The sequence below is a fragment of the Mauremys reevesii genome, linkage group 4 (genome assembly GCF_016161935.1).
Source record: "Mauremys reevesii isolate NIE-2019 linkage group 4, ASM1616193v1, whole genome shotgun sequence".
Taxonomy (NCBI): domain Eukaryota; kingdom Metazoa; phylum Chordata; order Testudines; family Geoemydidae; genus Mauremys; species Mauremys reevesii.
The window spans coordinates 28,725,494-28,744,528 of record NC_052626.1 but is presented as its reverse complement, the minus strand read 5'-3'; the positions used below and the strand labels follow the sequence as shown (position 1 = coordinate 28,744,528).

Below are 19,035 nucleotides of genomic sequence, written 5' to 3'. Positions count from 1 at the left end.
TTGTACTCATCCGAGGGAGGAGTGGTCAGTGTAATTTTTCAGCAAGTAGATGTAAAATACTGGGTGCATTTTCATCGCCCTAGGCAGTTGGAGTTTGAAGGCCACAGGGCTGATCTGCTGGATCACCCAGAATTGGACAAGATATCAGTAATCTAACTTCCTTGAAGGCTGAGTAGAGTCAAGGTATTGTGTTGGAGCCATACTTTATCTCCAACTGCAATTTGAGGGGTTGCCCACTGATGAAGGTCAATGTAATGCTTCTAATCTCTTTTGGCTAACTCTAGGTGGGTTTTCAGTTCTTCCTGGATGCAGTGAAGGTCTTTGAGAAGGTTGGAAACTGCAAGTACCTAGGAGGCTTGTGGCACGGATGGGTGAAACCAAGGGTGGAAACCATATTTGTCATAAAAAGGGCTCTGGCAGATTGATCAGTGGTCAGAATTATTGTATGTGAATTTGGTGAAGGGAAGGAGGGATCAGCAGTGGAATCAGAGCACCAAGATGTTAGTGTGGGGGAATCTTCATCTGAGCACAGACATCATGGGAGTCAATATAGGACTTAACATACAGATGTAGTTTTGGCCACCAGAAATATCGAGAGAACAGCCTCAATATTTTCCAATGGCCAGCCAGGGGCAAATTGTAGCAGACCTGGAGTATTGCTGGACATGGTTCACCATTAGGGACATAGATCCAGTCCCTAAATGTGAGAAACCTATTCTTGGAAGAGAATTTTGAGTCAGGACCTAAGTCTGTACAGGTTGACATAAGCTTGACATTTACTACAAATGGATTGTGGGGTAGGAAGGGCTTCACAAAAGAAAGCAAGTCATTGTTCATCATCACATGGGTGAAACGGCAGGGTTTCATACTCTGGTAAGTTCAGAACCCTTATTTTTCTTGTCCAAGTACTCACCCTTGCAGTCCAGTATATCTGATTTACCATTCTGGGTATATGGATGACAGGTTAGTGTTAATCTGAACCTGAATAAAAAAAAGGGACCACTGGATGCTGGTTGAGAGCCCTTGAAGTTCACGGGTAGTCCAAGTTCTTATGATCTGTATATATCTGGACCAGGAAATGTGAATCTTGGTGATGCCATTCCTCAAAAGCAGCCTTGATGGCCACTAGTTCTTTGTCACAGAATTCATAGTTTTCTTTCATGGCCATGAGTTTCTGGGAATAAAATGCACAAGAGAGGAGTACATTCTGGTGCCTCTGCTGTTGTGACAAAACTGCTCTGATCACATAATTGGAGGTGTCTCCTCCAGCAATGAAGGATTTTGCCAGGTCCAGATGTACCAAGATGGGTGCTGATATAAATGCTTCCTTTGATCTATTAAAGGCAAATTGGGCCTCCTGAATCCAAGTAAATGTGGTATTCTTCTGGAGCAGCAGGGTAATTGGGGTCACCACCTTCAAAAAGTCCTTGATAATTTTTTGGTAAAAATTGGCAAGCCCCAGGAAGCACAGGACATCACAGACATTCCTTGAGGCTGCCCAGTCCACAGTTGTGTACATGCTACAGGGGTCCATACCTAATCCATCAGAAGAAATGACACAGCCTAAGAAGTCAAGAGAAAAGCTGTCAAACTCACAGTTCTTGGGTTTTCCATGCAGGCTGTACACTTGGAGACATTCGAGCTTACATCTGGAAGTGTTGATCATGAAGGGTTTGACTTTCCAAAAAGATGAGGAGGTCATCTAGGTAGATCCCCACGAACTGGTCTAAAACATCCCTGAAAATATCATTGACAAAGTGCTGGAATGTGGCTAGGGCATTGGAGAGACCAAAAGGCATAATCAGATATTCAAAATGTTCATAATGGGTGCAAAATGCTGTTTTTCATTTGTTGCTCTCCCAGATATGGACTAGGTTGTAAACCCATGAAGATTGAGTTTGGTAAATACCTTGGTAGAACAGATCCTTTCCAACAGCTCTTTGATCAGTGGCAAATCCTACTTGTCCATATAAAGGTACAAGGCACCATCCTTCTTTTTCACAAATAAAACTGGGGCCTCAGCAGGAGATGTGGTTGGACGGATGAAGTTCTTTGCAGGATTCTTGTCAAGGTATTCTTGTAGGGCCCTGAATTCTGGCTCTGATAAGGAGTAAATCCAGCCAAATGGAATTTTAGCCCCTGGGTGGAGCTGGATGGGACAATTGTAGGTCTGTGCAGGGCCAAAATATTAGCTTTCCTTTAATCAAATATGTCAGCAAACTCTTGATATTTCACAGGGATTAATGAGCTGTTGGCTCCTTGAATCTGCTGGGCACAGAAGGCAGTAGGCTTCTCAGCACTGGTTCTTGTTTCCTTGGCCCTTGACTCACCTAGACATGATTGTCAGCAGTAGCTCAACTCAAATCATATCTTGAGCTTCTTCCATGAGGTGTGGATCATGCACTGAGAACTAAGGAATACCAAGCATGATCAGAAAGCAAGGTGACATCATCTGAACTGCAGAGTCTCTGATCTCAGATTTTAACTTAGATCCAGAGTGGGCTTCCATTTCACCAGAAGTTGTGTTGCCTTAGTGAATCCAACATCTATGAAATTACTAGATGCACCAGAATCCACTAGTTCAAGTTGGGTGAAATTCACCCCAGATGTAGCTGGGACCCAGAGACAGAGCAAGACCTGATGGTTTGGAGGATGACAATTCATGACTGCCAAGAGGGGACTTGCATGGAGGACTCAACTCTGAGGTTATGTCCACCTCTAATGGTGCTGGACATGATCGTTTCCCCAGGTCTGCCAAAGGTCTAGATTTAAGGAGGCACTCATGGAAAAGTGGCCCTGCCTCACAAAATACAGGCAAAGATGGTTCTGCGGTCGATATGCCTTCTCCTGATCTGTGAGATATCTTTGCGTCACATCAATCTGCATAGGCTCCAGCTCTGGGATAGCTCGATGGGATGGCTGGAACAAAACAGGACGAGGCTGGAGTTGTGGGTATTACCTCTTCTATTCTTGGCATCACTGGAACAAACAACTGTCAATCTGGAGGTACTGCTCAATATATGAGTCCAAACTAATGGGAGATTCAACCTATGCCAATTAATCTTTTCATGTCATAGTTCAGAGCCTGGCAGAAATAGTAAATCTGTGCTGCCTCATTCCACTCTGTATTGGGGACCAGATGCTGAAAACGGGCAGATAGGCTGAGACGGGCTGATGGCCTTGCTGGAGAAACTACAGGGTGGGCTTGGTGGTACAGGTGTGATTTGGATCCTCAAATATTACAGAGAAGGCCTGGATGAACTTGTTGATTAGATTGGTCTGTTCCAGGAGCAGTGAGGCCCCCACAGGGCTTCAGCAGTCAATAAACTGATAATAAGCCCCAGCTTGGTCTGATCAGTGGGATAGATCATAGGATGCATCAGGAACAAAAGGCAGCACTGGTTATGAAAACCACAGAACTACTGGTGGTTTCAATCAAATCTTTCTGGCAATGGAACCTTCAGATACTGTAGCTGGCTGTATTAGGGTTACTGTGGCTGCCAGGATCTGTGAGCAGAGGGAGGCATTCTCCAGATGCAACTGGGCAACTTGATTCCAAAGGCTCTGGACCAACTCTGTCATCTCTGGAGCATTGCCAGCAGATCGACGGAAGTGATTATTCCCCTCTATTCAGCACTGGTGAGGCCACATCTGGAGTATTGCATCAAGTTTTGGGGCTCTCACTACAGAAAGGATGTGAACAAATTGGAGAGAGTCCAGCAGAGGGCAATGAAAATTATTAGAGGGCTGGGCACATGACTTATGAGGACAGACTTATGAGATGCGTGAGGGGGGATTTGATAGCAGCCTTCAGCTTCCTGAAGGGGGGTTCCAAAGAGGATGGAGCTAGGCTGTTCTCAGTGGTGGCAGATGACAGAACAAGGAGTGGTGGTCTCAAGTTGCAGGGGGAAGGTCTAGGTTAGATATTAGGAAACACTATTTCACTGGGAGGATGGTGAAGCACTGGAATGGGTTACCTAGAGATGTGGTGGAATCTCCATCCTTAGAGGTTTTTAAGGTCAGGCTTGACAAAGCCCTGGCTGGGATGATTTAGTTGGTGTTGGTCCTGCTTTGAGCAGGAGGTTGGACTAGATGACCTCCTGAGGTCTCTTCCAACCCTAATTTTCTGTGTTTCTGTCTCGGTGATGGACATTCCAGGGGTCTCCATCTCAGCTGCTGGAGTCAGGCACAAAAGGAGGTAGTCTGCACAAACTATCAGAAACTGAGACGTGGATGGTCATGCCTAGTGGTTGAGGCAACAGCGATCAGGTCTAGTGGTTGGAGCGGCAGCTGTCAGACCTAGTGGTCGGGTTCTGGAATGGAGCCAGGGGTCAGAGCAGAGATCAAGAACCAAGAGATGGGCTGGAACAAGGCTAGAGCAGGAGCAGTCACAGGCTGGGACTGGGGCAGTCTGTCAGAACCACCAAGCAGCTGCTCGATGGTAGCGACGTTGAGCAGACTTGGAATGGCTGCTCTCATTGGAAGCCTGTATCCCTGGCCTTGAGATCACCTGGTTAGACCTTCATCTATTGGCTGAGCTCTGGTTGATTGATGTGGAGCTCTCAGGTAATCAGGCTGAGGGTTGACACGTTACATGAGAGTGTATGAGGGGAGTTCCACAGCACAGAAATGATTCATGTAAAAATTAAACTCAGTTAAAAGTTAGATTCAGTTCCTATTAAATATTATTGTGGAACCTTTGCAGGGTTAGTAGGGGCCCATTGTGCCCTAGCCTTAGGTATGCCACCACCTGCCCTACCCTCTCACTCAACCTCATGTAGTCTGGAGATCCGGAGTTCACAGAGGCAGCACTCTCCATTTTCACACCTCCTGGCTGGGGATCCACATTGTTTTCATTCCCTCTGCCTGACCACCCTATTCCTGGCAATGTAAGACTCCCAAAACAGTGGAAACAGCACATTTCTACTGTACTATGGTGCAAGCTGTAGAGACCATTCAAGAGATTCACACTCCATACTCTAGAAAAATCTCTGTGGGAGTGCAGAAGCAATGTGGTGTGGGTGGGCTGAGCTATTGTATCCTTTCATGGTATGGGCCCAGTGGTCCACAAACCTGTATGTGATGGGAGAAGTGGCCTCCAACTACTACTCCTGCCTATAGCTTGTAATAGCAATGGCATAATGGGTGTGCATGAGCAACATTTCACTGGGCCTAGGACAAACTCATAACACAAGCCTCCATCCCAACCCACACCGATAGAGAAAAAGGTACAAACATACTCACCGAGATTATATAAATAACATTTAGTTGAACTCAAACATCTACAGTTTAGCCTGATTTTTTTCCCTCACGAGTGATGGCCTTGTGACCAGGGCCTGGTAAAATGTACCCATTTCCTCCCATTTACTTGGCGTTTGAATGCACCAGTGGGTTGGGGCTGAGGATATGCATTTTGTGTCTCCGCACTTCATATATATATGGCTGAGAGCACAGTCTGCTTGCTTGGGCTTTTCATTCTTGACATGTCTCTCACCGTTACTGTACTTTTAAATAATCAAGTTACGAACAACAGGCCAGCCTGACAGCTGGTTTAAACTGGCATAGCTCTATTGACTTCAATTGAGCAAAAACTGACTCCAGTCATATTGTTTGGCTTTTAGCTTATTCATGGAGACTGATTTGTTTGTGGTTTACGTAAGGGAAGCTACATAAAGATCTCTAAGCTGCAGACCCAGTAACAAGTGAGTCATAAAATATTTTAAAATGATCATGCAAACGAGGGGAAAATATAGAAAACAAGGTGGGGAATACATTCCCTGAGGCTAGATCATTAGTGAGTCATTTAGTGCAAGGGAACACAAAGCTTAATGAGGGGAAGGATTTTCTCTGGCTCCTCTACAAAAACAGTACATTATTAATTAATCAGAAAATACATTTCTACTTTTACCAAGAACTTTTTTCCCCATTCACTAAGTGAAAAATTACAACCAAGTTTAATTGTGCTCTCTCTCGCACTTTTTCACTTTCCATCTGTCCAAATGCCCCCCATTGTCCACTCCTCCCTCTGACATACGGCAGCAGTACCAATCTTTACTTACTTGGGACCACAAGCAACCTAGGAGGTGGTGGAGGTGGTGGGGGTGGTGGTAATGGAGGAGGTGGTCTACACTGGCAGATTTGCTGGCAACTCTCTGTAACCTTCTCTGCTACAGACTTGGAACATGACTTCTGGGATTCACCTTGAATGATCTGTAAAGAAAAATATGAATTATTTCCTGGAAACGTATCTCAAGCTAAAGAGAGTTAATAAACATTACAAGATGCCTAGGGCCAAATTCTGCCCTCAGGCACACACATACAACCCCATTAGCTTCTGTGGACAGAATTAGGTTCCTTTTCCTTACGGCAGAAGTAGGTAAAAAAAAAAGTACAAGCAAATTGGTGAGATCTGATGAGGTGACTTGGCGTCTTTGGGAAGAGAATGTTATTGATAGAAGAGCTCTGTAATGGAACGGAAAGCTGCATTTAAGTCAATGGCATGCACATGGCGTGGTTTCCTATCTCCTCAGGAGTTTGACAAGGCTGTGGTCTGTCACCATTGTTGTTCAATATTGATACCGAGTGATTGATGGAAAGCTTGATGTGACAGCTGTCTGTGGCATTGAGCTGATCGCCATTCTGCTTCAATAGTCGTGTTGTCTTAGTTTGGTGAGATCACTGCAGCTGATGGCTGATCTGGTTGGTTATTAATCCAGATAAAACTAATTCCCTGGCTGTTACCACCAATCAGCCTCTATCTCCAGATAACAACCACCTCAGTATTAACCTGTTCGGGTGGGACATTGAACAGATGGCAACTGTCAAATATTTGGGCAGCATCACAGACAGTGCTAGAGGATGCTTGAAATATTTGGACACTTGTATATCAGCAGCTGCTGCCATGTTTTGGGCCCTTCTGTGTTCTCTCTGGATACATCGTGATAGCAAGCTGGCTATGGTGCCGCGGACCTATAGAACTACAGTTATACCAGCTCTGTTGTAGAGAAGTGAAATACGGGTGCTGAGGAAGGCTGAAGAACACTGTTTTGAGGTTTTCTATTCTCATTGTCTTTGTCAGCTGCATCATATCAAGTTGTTGGACAAGATCAGAAATGAGGAATGGAAAACCAAAGAATTCCTAAGTGTGTATATCAAGGAACGCTGCTACACAGCCAGCAATCATGCAGGGCCGCCCAAAGGGTGGGGGCAAGTGGGGCAATTTGCCCCGGTCCCCGCAGGGGCCCCAATGAGAGTTTTTCGAGGCCCCTGGAGCAGGGTCCTTCACTGGCTCTGGAGGCGCTGGAAAACTGTTGCGGGGCCCGGGGCCCCGGAGCATCTTCTGCGGCAATTTGGCAGCGGGGGGTCCTTCCGCTCCGGGACCCACTGCTGAAGTGCCCCACAGACCTGCGGTGGGGGTCCTTCCGCCCCAGGACCCACCGCCGAAGTGCCGGATCTTCGGCAGCAGACCCCAGGCCCCCTGAATCCTCTGGACAGCCCTGCAATCATGTGGGCATCAAAAGCTTTGGTGGCATGACAAGATGTTGCCAGCGGTGGACATAGATTGAGTATACAACCACACCTAGGGCGACCAGATGTCCTGATTTTATAAGGACAGTCCTGATTTTTGGGTCTTTTTCTTATATAGGCTCCTATTACCCTCCACTCCCTGTCCCGATTTTTCACACTTGCTAACCCTAACCACACCACCTTAGGCAACTTTGCCAGAGATTGGCCCAGATGGTGCTCAGTTTGCAAGGAGGCCAAGTCCTGTTGGGATTTGCCAGGATGGTGGTGATGGTGATTTATGGCAGAACTGAGGGCCAAATTAGATCTCTTTTCTATACTATGAAAGCAACCTTTTCTTTATGTCCAGTATCTATTGTGTTAGCCCTTTCACTTCTGGCTATTGTAAACATAAGACAAGACAGCCCAAACTCTGTCTATCTGAGGACCACATGAATCACACACTCATTTCAATCAAGATGGAATACCACATGCTGTGACCTATAGCCTGTGTGACATGCACTCTGTGCTAATGATAAAGGTGGCTATGGGCCATTGTGGGATCCTGTAGGCATCAGTTGCCTCATGTTTTTAATTTGGTGACCCCTGGTATAAAATATACTCAGCATCTTGATACAGTCAGGACAACTAGTTGTAATGCATTACAATAGTAATATAATATTCATACAATTATCAACTTTAAAAATATAGACAAACCCTAAAATGACTCATCTGAGACCACAGAAAATGTAGAAAGATTAAGCAAGAGAGGTGAACCTCTGGCAAAAGTGAAATTATGCAAGCATCCCAATAACTTGCAATGAGTATTTAGTTCTAGAGGTCTCAAAGTCAACTTCTTTTGAAATTAATTTAAACTCATATTTAAAATAAGAATCTATGCAAGATCCTATTTTGAGGAGATAAGACTCAGAAATTAAGAAAAAATGTCTAAAATGCATTTTTAGACCTTGATTTAGGAGAGCATTTAAGTCCCTGTGAAGTATTTAAGCATGTACATAAGTGCAGTCTTGAATAGGAGTGCTTTACTGAACCAGGGTTTTATAGAGGATACTATGTGGAAGTAATATTAATAATGGTCTACTGAATAATTTTTGATTAACTGTCATTTGATTATAATAAAATGCATTGATCCTTGCAAAGGGGAAGTGTGGTGTATGCTATCTTCTGGCCACATTAAAGTTACATACATTGTACTCCTATTTCTGGCCATATACAAAAACTGCAGTTTTAACAAATGTACCACTGGTGCACACAGTACAGTCCACGTGCACTGTATACCTAAATACACCCTGTGGCTTTGGTTATTTGGAAATAGTATTTTGTATCTCAAACAGCAGTGAGTGCAAAAGGGAAAAGAAAAAGTGATGAGTTGGAGAGAGGCTCCGAATAGCAGGCCTCAGAAGATTCAGTACCTTAAACAACTTATCAAAATCTATTACCAAATATAGGAAAAAACAGATTTAATCACAAATACTTTCCAACTGTCTCCCTTACAATCAGGAAGTAATAAAGAGACAGTTATAGACCATCCCAAAAAGTTTCCAGGAACTTACATGGACTCTTTGAACACTCTAATGAATCAAAGTGACTCAACTGTATAATCCTCCAGAGCTGGTGATAAATCTGATTGCTAAGCAGGCTTCTTTTTCTCTCTAAATTGAGCTCCCAGAGTTCACAAGCCTCAGAAGAATCTATATGTCATGTTCATTATTCTTACACTGCTTATATATAGTATTGTTGTATTGATAGTTTCAGCAATAGCCAAAACACTAGCTTGCTACAATGCTGAACTCTGGTGACCTGTGCTGGGCTGTGACCTGCGGTCTTTCATGGCTTTGGTTGATAGTGATAAAATTTATACTCATCAGGGAGGTTGTGGGGGCAATATCATCCCAATGCGCACTGTCAGCTAACTAAGGAGGCTATCAACTCATAACTATATCGTCCCTTGTCCTGGTATTCAATTTGGTGCTTACTTTAGGTCACTAAAATTACTTGGGAGCCAGGGAAAATGGAGGTGACTATTGATGGGATGGAATAACACTAGAGGGATTTGGAGCAAACTCTTCATTTACCGCCTAGAAGAAGCTCTGTGTATAAACATACGATGATAGTGATGGTATGGGAAGGCTAGATTGACTTATTACTCTAATTTAATATCAGCCAAGGCCAAAAGGCTCTGTCTATTTTTAGAACTATTGACTGCCTTTTAAATTCCCAGAGGCTGTCTTACTGTGGACTGGTAATAGCATGTCCTCAGAAGCCAGTGGACATTTTTCTCAATTATTTTGCAGACAAGATTAACCCTATATGTGTCCAGCCATACTGCAGTGGAGCATCCTATTTCTGTTTAGTTTTTGGGGTATTTTTTGATGCCTTAGTCCATATTGGCTATATTTCCTCACACTGATTTATTCTCAGCAAATGGCTGAGATTCAAAGGGGTGGGCTTTCACTCCCTTGGCTGCTTTGTCACACAGCAGAGCATCTGGAAATTTTCAGTAATTATACATTATAGATTTCACCCTTACTCAAGGGGTTGTCTTAAAGGGAAAGAGCTTTAAAAACTCTAAAGATGTATAGGTTAGCTGAAAGAGGACTAACCGGAGAGGAGTGAAAGCCTTATAATAGGAGAGGATTAGTTAAATATTATTACAAGGGGATTAACTAGGAGTAATGAGATAGAATTAAGAAAAATAATATGAAAAATGTTGGCTCATTCTCAGGAAAATCTTTACTTCTGATGATGTCGATTAGTCTTCTGATGAAAGGCCATTACTTGAGTCTTTCAAACCTAAATGTAGAAAATGTACTGTAGGGAACAATCCTGCACTGGCAGAGACTGATGAAACACATGACCTAATAGATCTTTTTCTGTATCTAATGTGTACAGTTCAAGGTCAGCTGCCTTTACAGAAGATGACAGGAGTGAAAGGTATGTTGAAAAAGTCTAGACCTTTTATGGAAGATTCTGCTAATTACGGACCTGTCTCTAACTTTACTGTTTGTTCATTTTGTCAAATGTTAATTTAGCCACAGAAAAACTTCAGAAACACTTCATAAACAAGGAATTATCAGACAAATATCAGTATGGCTTCCATTCAGTTTATTGCCCAAAGATTGCCTTTGCAAGGGGTCACGAGTGTCTGTAGATATTTTTTTACCAGGATTTGTTTCCTTGTCCTTTGAGCTTTCAGTGACACTTCCTATTGGTGGACATGGCTGAGAAGTTTTGTCTCATTGGCCTGTCTAAAAAAATTAATTCTTTGTTTTGAATCTGGTTTTCTTAATACATTCAGTAATTTGTCAGGTCGGCCTCTCAGCTTGCCTGGACTTAGAACTAGGTGAACTATCAGTGGCAAAGAATTTACTCCTTTCTCCATTCTCAAATTACCTATGGACAGAGCTGATTTTTATTAATGTTTTCATTATTCATAATTGTTTGAACAATTTACGTGAATGTATTTTGCATAAAGGTCAGACATTTCCTAATACTCAGGTAAATAAAAATCTGTTTGCATGGAAAAGCAAACAAAAAGTGGTACAAATACATTCAAATTGGAAAGCAATTGCTTGCTTGTATAGTCAGTTATATAAAGTCCATGTCTGTGAGGTTGTTTCTTTTTAATCAAGGATTTTCTACAGAAAGTCTGTCCCCAGTTCTGCATTGCATAGCACGTGGGTGCAAAGGTGCACCTGTGCAGAGCCCCACTGACTTCAGTGGGACAATACGTGATCACAGCAATTCATCTGCACGCCACATAACACAGGATGGATTCCACATTTGAGAATAGAGGATTACAGTGCAGTCCCCAATTGATGGTCTCTATGAGACATTCTGAATCAAGTGCAAGGATGATAGTCTGACCGAAAAAAAAAGTGCTATCGACTAATAGAGAATCAAGAACCCTTACTGCCTACTTGATGTGACACTAACTTTCTGTCATGACAGTTGTCTAGCAGTCTGATATCATTTCCATTGGTGTAGATCCCAAATAACTCCACTGAAGCCACAACAGAGTCGCTCTAGATTTACATCAGTGAGATAGATTTTCTGAGATAAGATTTTGTCCCCATTAATTTATGATGCCCGTTTATTATTTTCTATTATTTGTATTATGGTGGCCCTCAAAGGCCTCAAGCAGAATTGGGGCCCAATGGCGCTAGGTTCTATACAAATAAATAGAACAACATGGTCACTGCCCTGACATGCTTATAACCTAATTTAAAACAAGTCCCAACAATTGAGCAAAGCAAACAACAGGAAGCTAAAGGGAGAGAGGACCAGGGCAGCAGTAATAATTCATGCAAATAGATGGCCCAGCAAAATGTACAACTTGATGCTTCCAAATCATTTAATAGTATTGTGAGGTTTGGTGGTTTTTGTTTTATTTTGTTTGTTTTTTTAAAATAAATTAACATCAACTGCTCCTCACCTAGCCACCCGTATCTGGCTGATTTCTTGTGGATGTTTTGAAATAGGTCTTGGGGAGGGAATGAGAAGAGGTAATACCCTGACAGATTAGTTCAGGTAAAGTAGTCCATGTGCCAAGAGCAGCATGCAAGGAAGAGCAAAGAGAGTGGTGGGAACAGAAGATAAATGAGAAAGTCAGATGGATATCATTGACAGAACGGAGAGAGAAAGGGGGCATGACAGTGAGAGAACAGTGAGGGCGTGGAAAAGACTTTTAGCTGTGTGCTCCACATGAAAAGGTTAAGTCTGGAAAATGCTATAGAGGAAAATTTGGACTTGGACTGGACCTGCACCACTGCAATTCACTATTTCTGGCAACTCTTCCACTTCCCTCAGGTGTGGGTAACCTAACTGGAACAGTATTGACAACCTGCTCATGGAACCCAGGCTCTCTGGGTATGTCCTACTTTTTTTCCTGAGAGTGTTTCATTAATTTCCTGAAAAGCAGAAAAGTTGCTACAGAATTATTCTGGTTAGTCTGGGCAAAGTTATGAGGCTAGGCTTATTTAGCTAAAGATTATGGATCAAATTCATCCCTTCTTAGTAAATGAAGTTACACCAGGGTTGAATATGACCCAAAATCTTGGCCCATTTACTTATGAGAACTTGTACCTGGGATGATTTTCCCTTTGAGTCTCATCTGTGATGGAAGGGAATTCATATTGGTAAAAGAGCTAGGATCATATATGGATACCGCATGGCTCAGTTTAAGGTTTAATACAAAGAATGTGCAAACTTCATGCCTCATTAAGGGCACTCTTGGCTATTCCATGCATGACCTTTGCGTTACTATATGCAAATGTGAGCCTTATACTTTGATCACTGGGTGGGGTGGGCAAGTAAAAACTCTAATAGGAGCAGATTGATTGACTGGACTCATACAAAACACTAAAAATGTTGCAGTTATCAATCAAGAATCAGGCAGTAGAATTTCTAAACTATTGCAGAGGAAGGCTGGGCAACTCTGGTTTGCCTGTTTCACAACCTATTTAAAATTATTATTGATTTATTTTTAATTAAATCGCCTGAGTGACTTGTGTGAAGGGTGCTCATGCAAATTTTGGTGACTGCCTGATCTTTTGAAGGAGATGGTTTTCAAAATGCTGCTCTTTTCACGTCATTGCATTTTCCTTAACTATACACACTTTCAATTACAGAAAGTAGTTTAGCCATCTGAATTCTAGAGCAGGACAGCCAGCAGAATGAATAAATTATTTATTGCAGTTGGAGAGCTCACAAATCTTATAAGAGACAAATGTTAAAACAAATAAAAAAAATCTCAGTGTAATCTTTCGGAGTCCACTAAGTTTAGAACAGAGAGTAAAGGACATTAAGTCTTTGCTATGTTTTCGCCAAAAAAGAAACTGCAGTTGCTCTGTGCTGAAACAGTACTCGACTAGCTCATCAATTACTGCTTTGAAGACATATATTATAAATAAAGTGTAAAATATCAAAGGGATGTGTTTTAGTTAGTTTTGCTGGTTTCCTGGTTGCCTGAAGTGGAAGCTCACTGTCCATTTTAGTCTGCTGTTTTCTCCGAGTCCATCTGCAGAAAGGTCACTGGTCACCCCACATTACAATCAAGGTCACACCACATAACAGTCAGAGGCTGCGAATGGACAAAGCTGATTCAGCTTTTATCCAGTGAATTCTCAGTTCAGAGACACTTCAGACACCATGCCAAAAATTACCAGAATGAGGCTTTCAGCACTTCCCCAATGTGTTCCTTTTTTTGTACATATTGCCACCTATAGTAATTACACTCTAAACCCGCTCACTGTCAACATGTTTAAAAAGGTCAGCCACATCTTGCTCAGAAAGAACTTGAGTTCTACAGACACAAGATTCTCTAGGGTGTTGATCACTTAGACTCCCTAGAAAAGCCTCTATGTCCCTCTGTAATCAACAGTAATTGAAAGAAATTGGAATTATAACTAGGCAAGCAACAGCTACATATATTGGGCTATTCCTCCCTGCTACATGGACGACTATCAGTTTCCAAAGTCAACAATTTGCAAAAATTAAAATCTGAACAATTCTCTGTGTGTACATACATAGTCTATTTTATACATGCAGAAATCCCGGCTCCATGGAAATGAGTGTGAGTTGTCCCTATTGACTTCACTGGGGCCAGGATTTCACTCATCATATAAAATACATGCACATGTGCATTCCATCTCTCTCTCTCTCTCTCTGTATATAATTTTAATATTTATTATTAAGTCAGCACCAAGTGTGATTGTTTCTTTGCAGACAGAGATGGACACAAAGTATATCCCTGGATGAGTTTACAAATCGCTGTAAGTAATGCATGACGGTATTGTTTTTTGAAGTGTTGTTGTAGCCATGTTGGTCCCAGGGTATTAGAGAGACAAGGTGGGTGAGGTAATATCTTTTACTGGACCAACTTCTGTCAGTGAGGTGAGCTGAAGAAGAGCTCTGTGTAAGCTCAAAAGCTTGTCTCTCATCAACAGACATTGGTCCAATAAAAGATATTACCTCACCCACCTTCTCTCTAGTATTGTTGTTTAACATTCATATATATCACCATGTGCATGCTGAACTGTTTGAGAGGTCACTGAAGTTCTCTGTAGCACATTCAAATATTCAGAAGTATATGAAAATAAGGAAACAATTTAAAAGTGGGGTATGTCTGAGATGCCAAAAATATAAAAAGCCATTTAAAACTGCACACTTTTGAGTCAAACCCAAGCAATTAGAAGTTGTTCTAAATGCACCATTTTGACCTGTAAACTAAGGACCATTTTCAGCAGTGACGACAGACAGACTTTAAAGGTGTGGGGAGTGCAGCATTCAGAGATCTAAATGGCACTCTGGATTTTACAGGAAGTCTTAGAGTCTCTTTCTCTGGCTCTGGGTGACAGTGATCTCCAATTTCATCTTTTTTAACAGTACAGGAACATGTATCTGTCTCTAAACACTCTCCTAATCCAGGAGATGAAGCTATCAGACACCACTTATTCCCAAACCCCACCAGGAGAGTATGGGGCAGGAAGCCCCAGGATCCAGGACTCCAACCAGCAGTGATTATTTCCAGCTCAAGAGAGTCCTCTCCCTTCTCCCACTTCGGGCTACGGTCACGGGGCATCAGTAAATAACGCCAGAGGTTCATCTGTGCTGCCTGCCCCCTCCGACCCAACTTCTGAGTTAAAGGTGCCCGGGGCTGGGGCAAGGTTGGAGTTACCTGAATGAAGCCCCAGAGGGGGTGGAGGGCACAGTGCAGCAGCAGGGAAGGCCAGCAGCCGTGGAGGAGCAGCAGCAGCTCTCTGATCAGCATCACTCCTCTGGGCGAAGGGGCTCGTCAGCTCACGACCTGTGTAACCGAACGGGGAGAGCGCACAGCAAAGGCGTTTCCGATCGCACTCCCACCCGCAGAACCACGGCGCCCCCCTCCCCGAGAGCTTCCCAACTTTATTTCTAAAGGCGGGAGGGGCCTTTGGAAAGCTTCGCAGCTACAAGCAAGTCCTGGCTTCCCGGGTCAACAAGACGTGCACCCCCCTCCCCAGCTTCCCCTTCTCCCCTCCCCTTCGGGCGTGCCAGCGGCGGGGACCCCCTCCCCAAGAGAATGGGTGTCGGTGATGCTCGTAGCGCAGCTCCTGCCGCGCAAGGCAAGCACCCAGATCGCTGCTGTTTTCCTCCTTACCCTGGGCTGGGCGGGCGGGCGCCTGGGCTCTGGGTCTCAGGTGAAGCAGGACGCTGCTGGCGCTTCCTTTACATGCTGTGGCGGGGCACTGGGTGCAGGCAGAAAAGTTTGCAGCAGGATCAGTCGCAGCTGGTGCGCCGCCTGGCTCCCCCCTGGCGTTGCCTCCGCTCGCTGCTGAGCCGGATCCCTGGAGCCCAGCCGCCTCTCATCGGGGGGAGGAGGGGCGGAGGTGAGGGGCTCCTTTCTCAGAACAGGAGCTTGCCCAGCAAAAAGAAGCAGCAGCAGCAGCAGCCCGGCCAGTCCTGTGTGTGTCTCTCTGGCTCCGAGGAGGGAGCCCACCGCCCGAAAATGAACCTGAGCTCCAGCCTGCAAAACGCCACTTGGTCTCAATGGCTGTAGGTAGGACGCGAAGCCCCAGAGGATAGTCCGAGTCTCGGAGCAATCCCTCCCTCGTTCTCTCTCTGCAATTGCAACAAAACTGCAGGCTCCCCAAAGTAAAAGTGCCAGACAAGGTGCCCAGGAGCCCAAGCGAAATCAGCTGTGAAATCCGCTCCCTCTAGCTCCTCTCCTCTCCAAAAGCGAAGAGATCAACTGCTCCCGTCCGCACAGAGCTCCCTTCCTGCAAGTAGTAGGGTTGGTGTCTAGTGCCTTGCCACTTCCTCTGGGTACCAGATCCTCAGCTGTCCATCACCAGAGCCCCAAGAAACAGCAGGCTAGAGAGAGAGAGAGGTCGGCTGTGCAGAGCCCATGGGGAGGGAGCAGGGAGGACGACAGGGCTGGAGAGGCGCTGCACATGCAAAAGGGAAGGGGGGGGGGGGAGGAATATGAGAGCAAAGCCAGAGGCTTCTGGCTCGCCTGTGAATTTAATCTCTCCCCTGCCTGCTGCTGCTGCAGTGATTTTTCATACCCATCTAGCGAGCCCATTGTGTGTTTGGCACTTGGCTCGGTGCTTTTTTTTCCCTCCTAGGCTCGGCTGATGACACTCGATCGGGGATTTCTTCTTGGGAGGCTCAGGGGTTTTCTCCCACACTCATTACGAGATCATTGCAGGTTGGAAACTGACAAGCTTCCCCTCTCCTCCTCCTCCTCCCCCATTGCTGCTGGAGGCAAGTTAGCAGCGTTCTGGGAGGCGAGTGTGGCTTTGCAAATACCCACCCCCCCGGGGCACCTCAGTGGAATAAGTGAAGCCCAGGAACACTTGCAGGTTTAATTGTTTTACTCATTTCTATACAAGTGGCTACTGTAGGAGACACAGTTATAGAAAATACAATCAATTAGTATGAATGTTTCTGCAGCACCTGCCATCTGAGGATCCCAAAGCACTTTACAGTATTAACGGATTTAGCCCCAGTGCGCCCCAGCAGGGTCGGGAAAGTATCATCATCCCCATTTTAAAGAGAGGGAAACAGGATGAGAGCGTTTAATGGCTGGATTTTCAAAGGCGCTAAGCACCTGCTGCTCCTATTGCAATCAAGGGGAGCTATTGGGTGCTCAGCACGTCTGAAAGTCAGGTCCTAAGTGGCATGTTGATGGTCCCACAGCAAGTGTGTGACAATGGTGGTTGTAGACCCCCAGGTTTCCTGACTCCCAGGGCTGGGCCTTCCCTATCCGAGATTAAAGCACATTAATAAAACCAATATTGCAACAAAGACAAGCAAAAAAGTCACTCAAACCTTAAACATAGTCAGCGCCCTGACAGCCATGCTACTTGAAGCCCTGAAGGTTTGATGGGCCACAAAGGGTACAAATGTCAGTCAGATGCCTTCTGCTGGGAAGCGACATTTCTTTCAACCTGGCGTGTGGGATTATCCTGTCATGTGAGTGAATTATTTGCTGTATGGGGTGTTTTTTTTTCGTGTTTCGTGAGATGTAATAATGAAAGACACTTTGAGACATTCGTTTCTATTGTGTTTCTATGTGATAATGAAGCACATTGGAACATTTAAGAGCGCGTGCAGGGAAGTGAATAAAGAATCCTTTATTGTAAGGGTGGCACAGTCTTGCCTCTTTACAAAGAAGAACTAGAGTGGAAAGATGAAAATGGGTTTAGTTTTTTAGTGAGCCTGTTAATGAGCAGAGCTGCAGGAGGGCCTGTGAATAGTGGCTGTTTCTGTAAGTTAGATTTATCATATGTCAACACGCTAATAAACATTTTTGCTGCGTCGATAGCTTGAGTCAATTTTTAGTGTCACACTCTGTTTCTAATTATGGAGAGAGATGGGCCTAAATCAAAATGTCTCATCTGAACACCTCCCAGTCTGTGGGGGTGTTTGAAATCCAAATCTGGATCCAGATCCAAATTTTGCAAATTGGTCGCTGTCTTTATGATGGGCCAAAGCAAAATCCTGGAGCTGAACATCTCAAATATTGCAGTGCTTGGGCTCCAGATGTGAAGTCTTAAGCCCAGCTCTAGTTATGTATTTTATACACAGGTTTGAACGAGGGAGTGCAGGGATGCGAGATTAATTTTTTTCTCTACGTTTCTGGCACAAATTCAGCCTAGTTAAGCAAAATTACTGTTTCACGACTCCACTTTGTGAAGCAAGAATAAAAATATGTCAATGCCATTGCAAATAAGGGCTAGAATTCTTCTCTTACACCACTGTTACATTGGTGTAACTCCACTGACTTCAGTGAACTTACCCCTGATTTACACTAGTGTAAGTGAAGGGAATCAAGCTCAGCAATGTCTTATAAATGTACACAATGCAGCTGAACTTAATGGACCAGGATGAATTTGTCCCAATAGAACTATGTATTTATTTGTAAATGAATGTGTGTGTTTGAGAGAGGGCAGAATAAAGAGAGATGCATAGCTGATGACCTTGGATACAGTCAGTAATTGTATAATAAATATATTTTCTGTAATGATGCTGAAAAAGCCGCACTCCTTTTCCATAGGTCTACTGCGTAACATACAGTACTTAATGTATTGTCCTTGTTCAATTATAGTTTTACCGAGCTGGAGTCACAAGAGACTGCAAGCTTTTCAGGCTTTCTGGTGATTTCCTGAAGGTATTTCAGTACTTGATCGCAGTACAGACCATAATAAATTGCACCATCTGTATACATAGTTCTTGGTTCCTGACAGAATGAGAGATAAGGCTTAAGGCATTGTAAGCCAAAAAATACAACACAGATTTCTTTTCTTTCCATGTTTACAGTGACTTAATGTCAAAAGAACTGTGGATTCTCCTGCCATTAGCAATTGTCCTAGTACCAGCTCTAAGTGTTGTTCCTTTGGCCCAAAGACACACCAGGGAACTAAGGGCACAGTGGACCAAACTCTACTCCCAGTTCCATGAGAGCAGCCACAGTTGGTGTTGCGGCACTAGTGTAACTAAGAGCTGGTCCACACTGGGGGGCGGGGATTG

General features: G+C 44.0%; 2 protein-coding genes across 6 annotated transcripts in view; one reads left to right on the top strand and one right to left on the bottom strand.

The window, feature by feature from the left end:
• Nucleotides 1–16,406, bottom strand: part of PRIMA1 (proline rich membrane anchor 1) — an 81,174-nt gene extending 64,768 nt beyond the window's left edge. For all 3 annotated transcript variants that reach the window (XM_039537020.1, XM_039537022.1, XM_039537021.1), the window contains exons 1-3: nt 15,662–16,406; nt 15,203–15,331; nt 6,060–6,210 (exon numbers count right to left, since the gene is read on the bottom strand). In XM_039537020.1, coding sequence (XP_039392954.1) covers nt 6,060–6,210; nt 15,203–15,295 — 244 coding nt within the window. In that variant the 5' untranslated portion in view covers nt 15,296–15,331; nt 15,662–16,406. The remainder of the gene's footprint in view (nt 1–6,059; nt 6,211–15,202; nt 15,332–15,661) is intronic.
• Nucleotides 1–19,035, top strand: part of FAM181A (family with sequence similarity 181 member A) — a 220,792-nt gene that overhangs the window by 95,728 nt on the left and 106,029 nt on the right. Inside the window, exon 2 of one of the 3 annotated variants that reach the window (XR_005597996.1) lies at nt 14,911–14,994. The exons of the other annotated variants lie outside the window; for them this stretch is intronic. The gene's annotated coding sequence lies outside the window, so the exon portion shown is untranslated. Of the gene's footprint in view, nt 1–14,910; nt 14,995–19,035 lie in introns of those variants that run through there. 3 annotated transcript variants of the gene reach the window in all.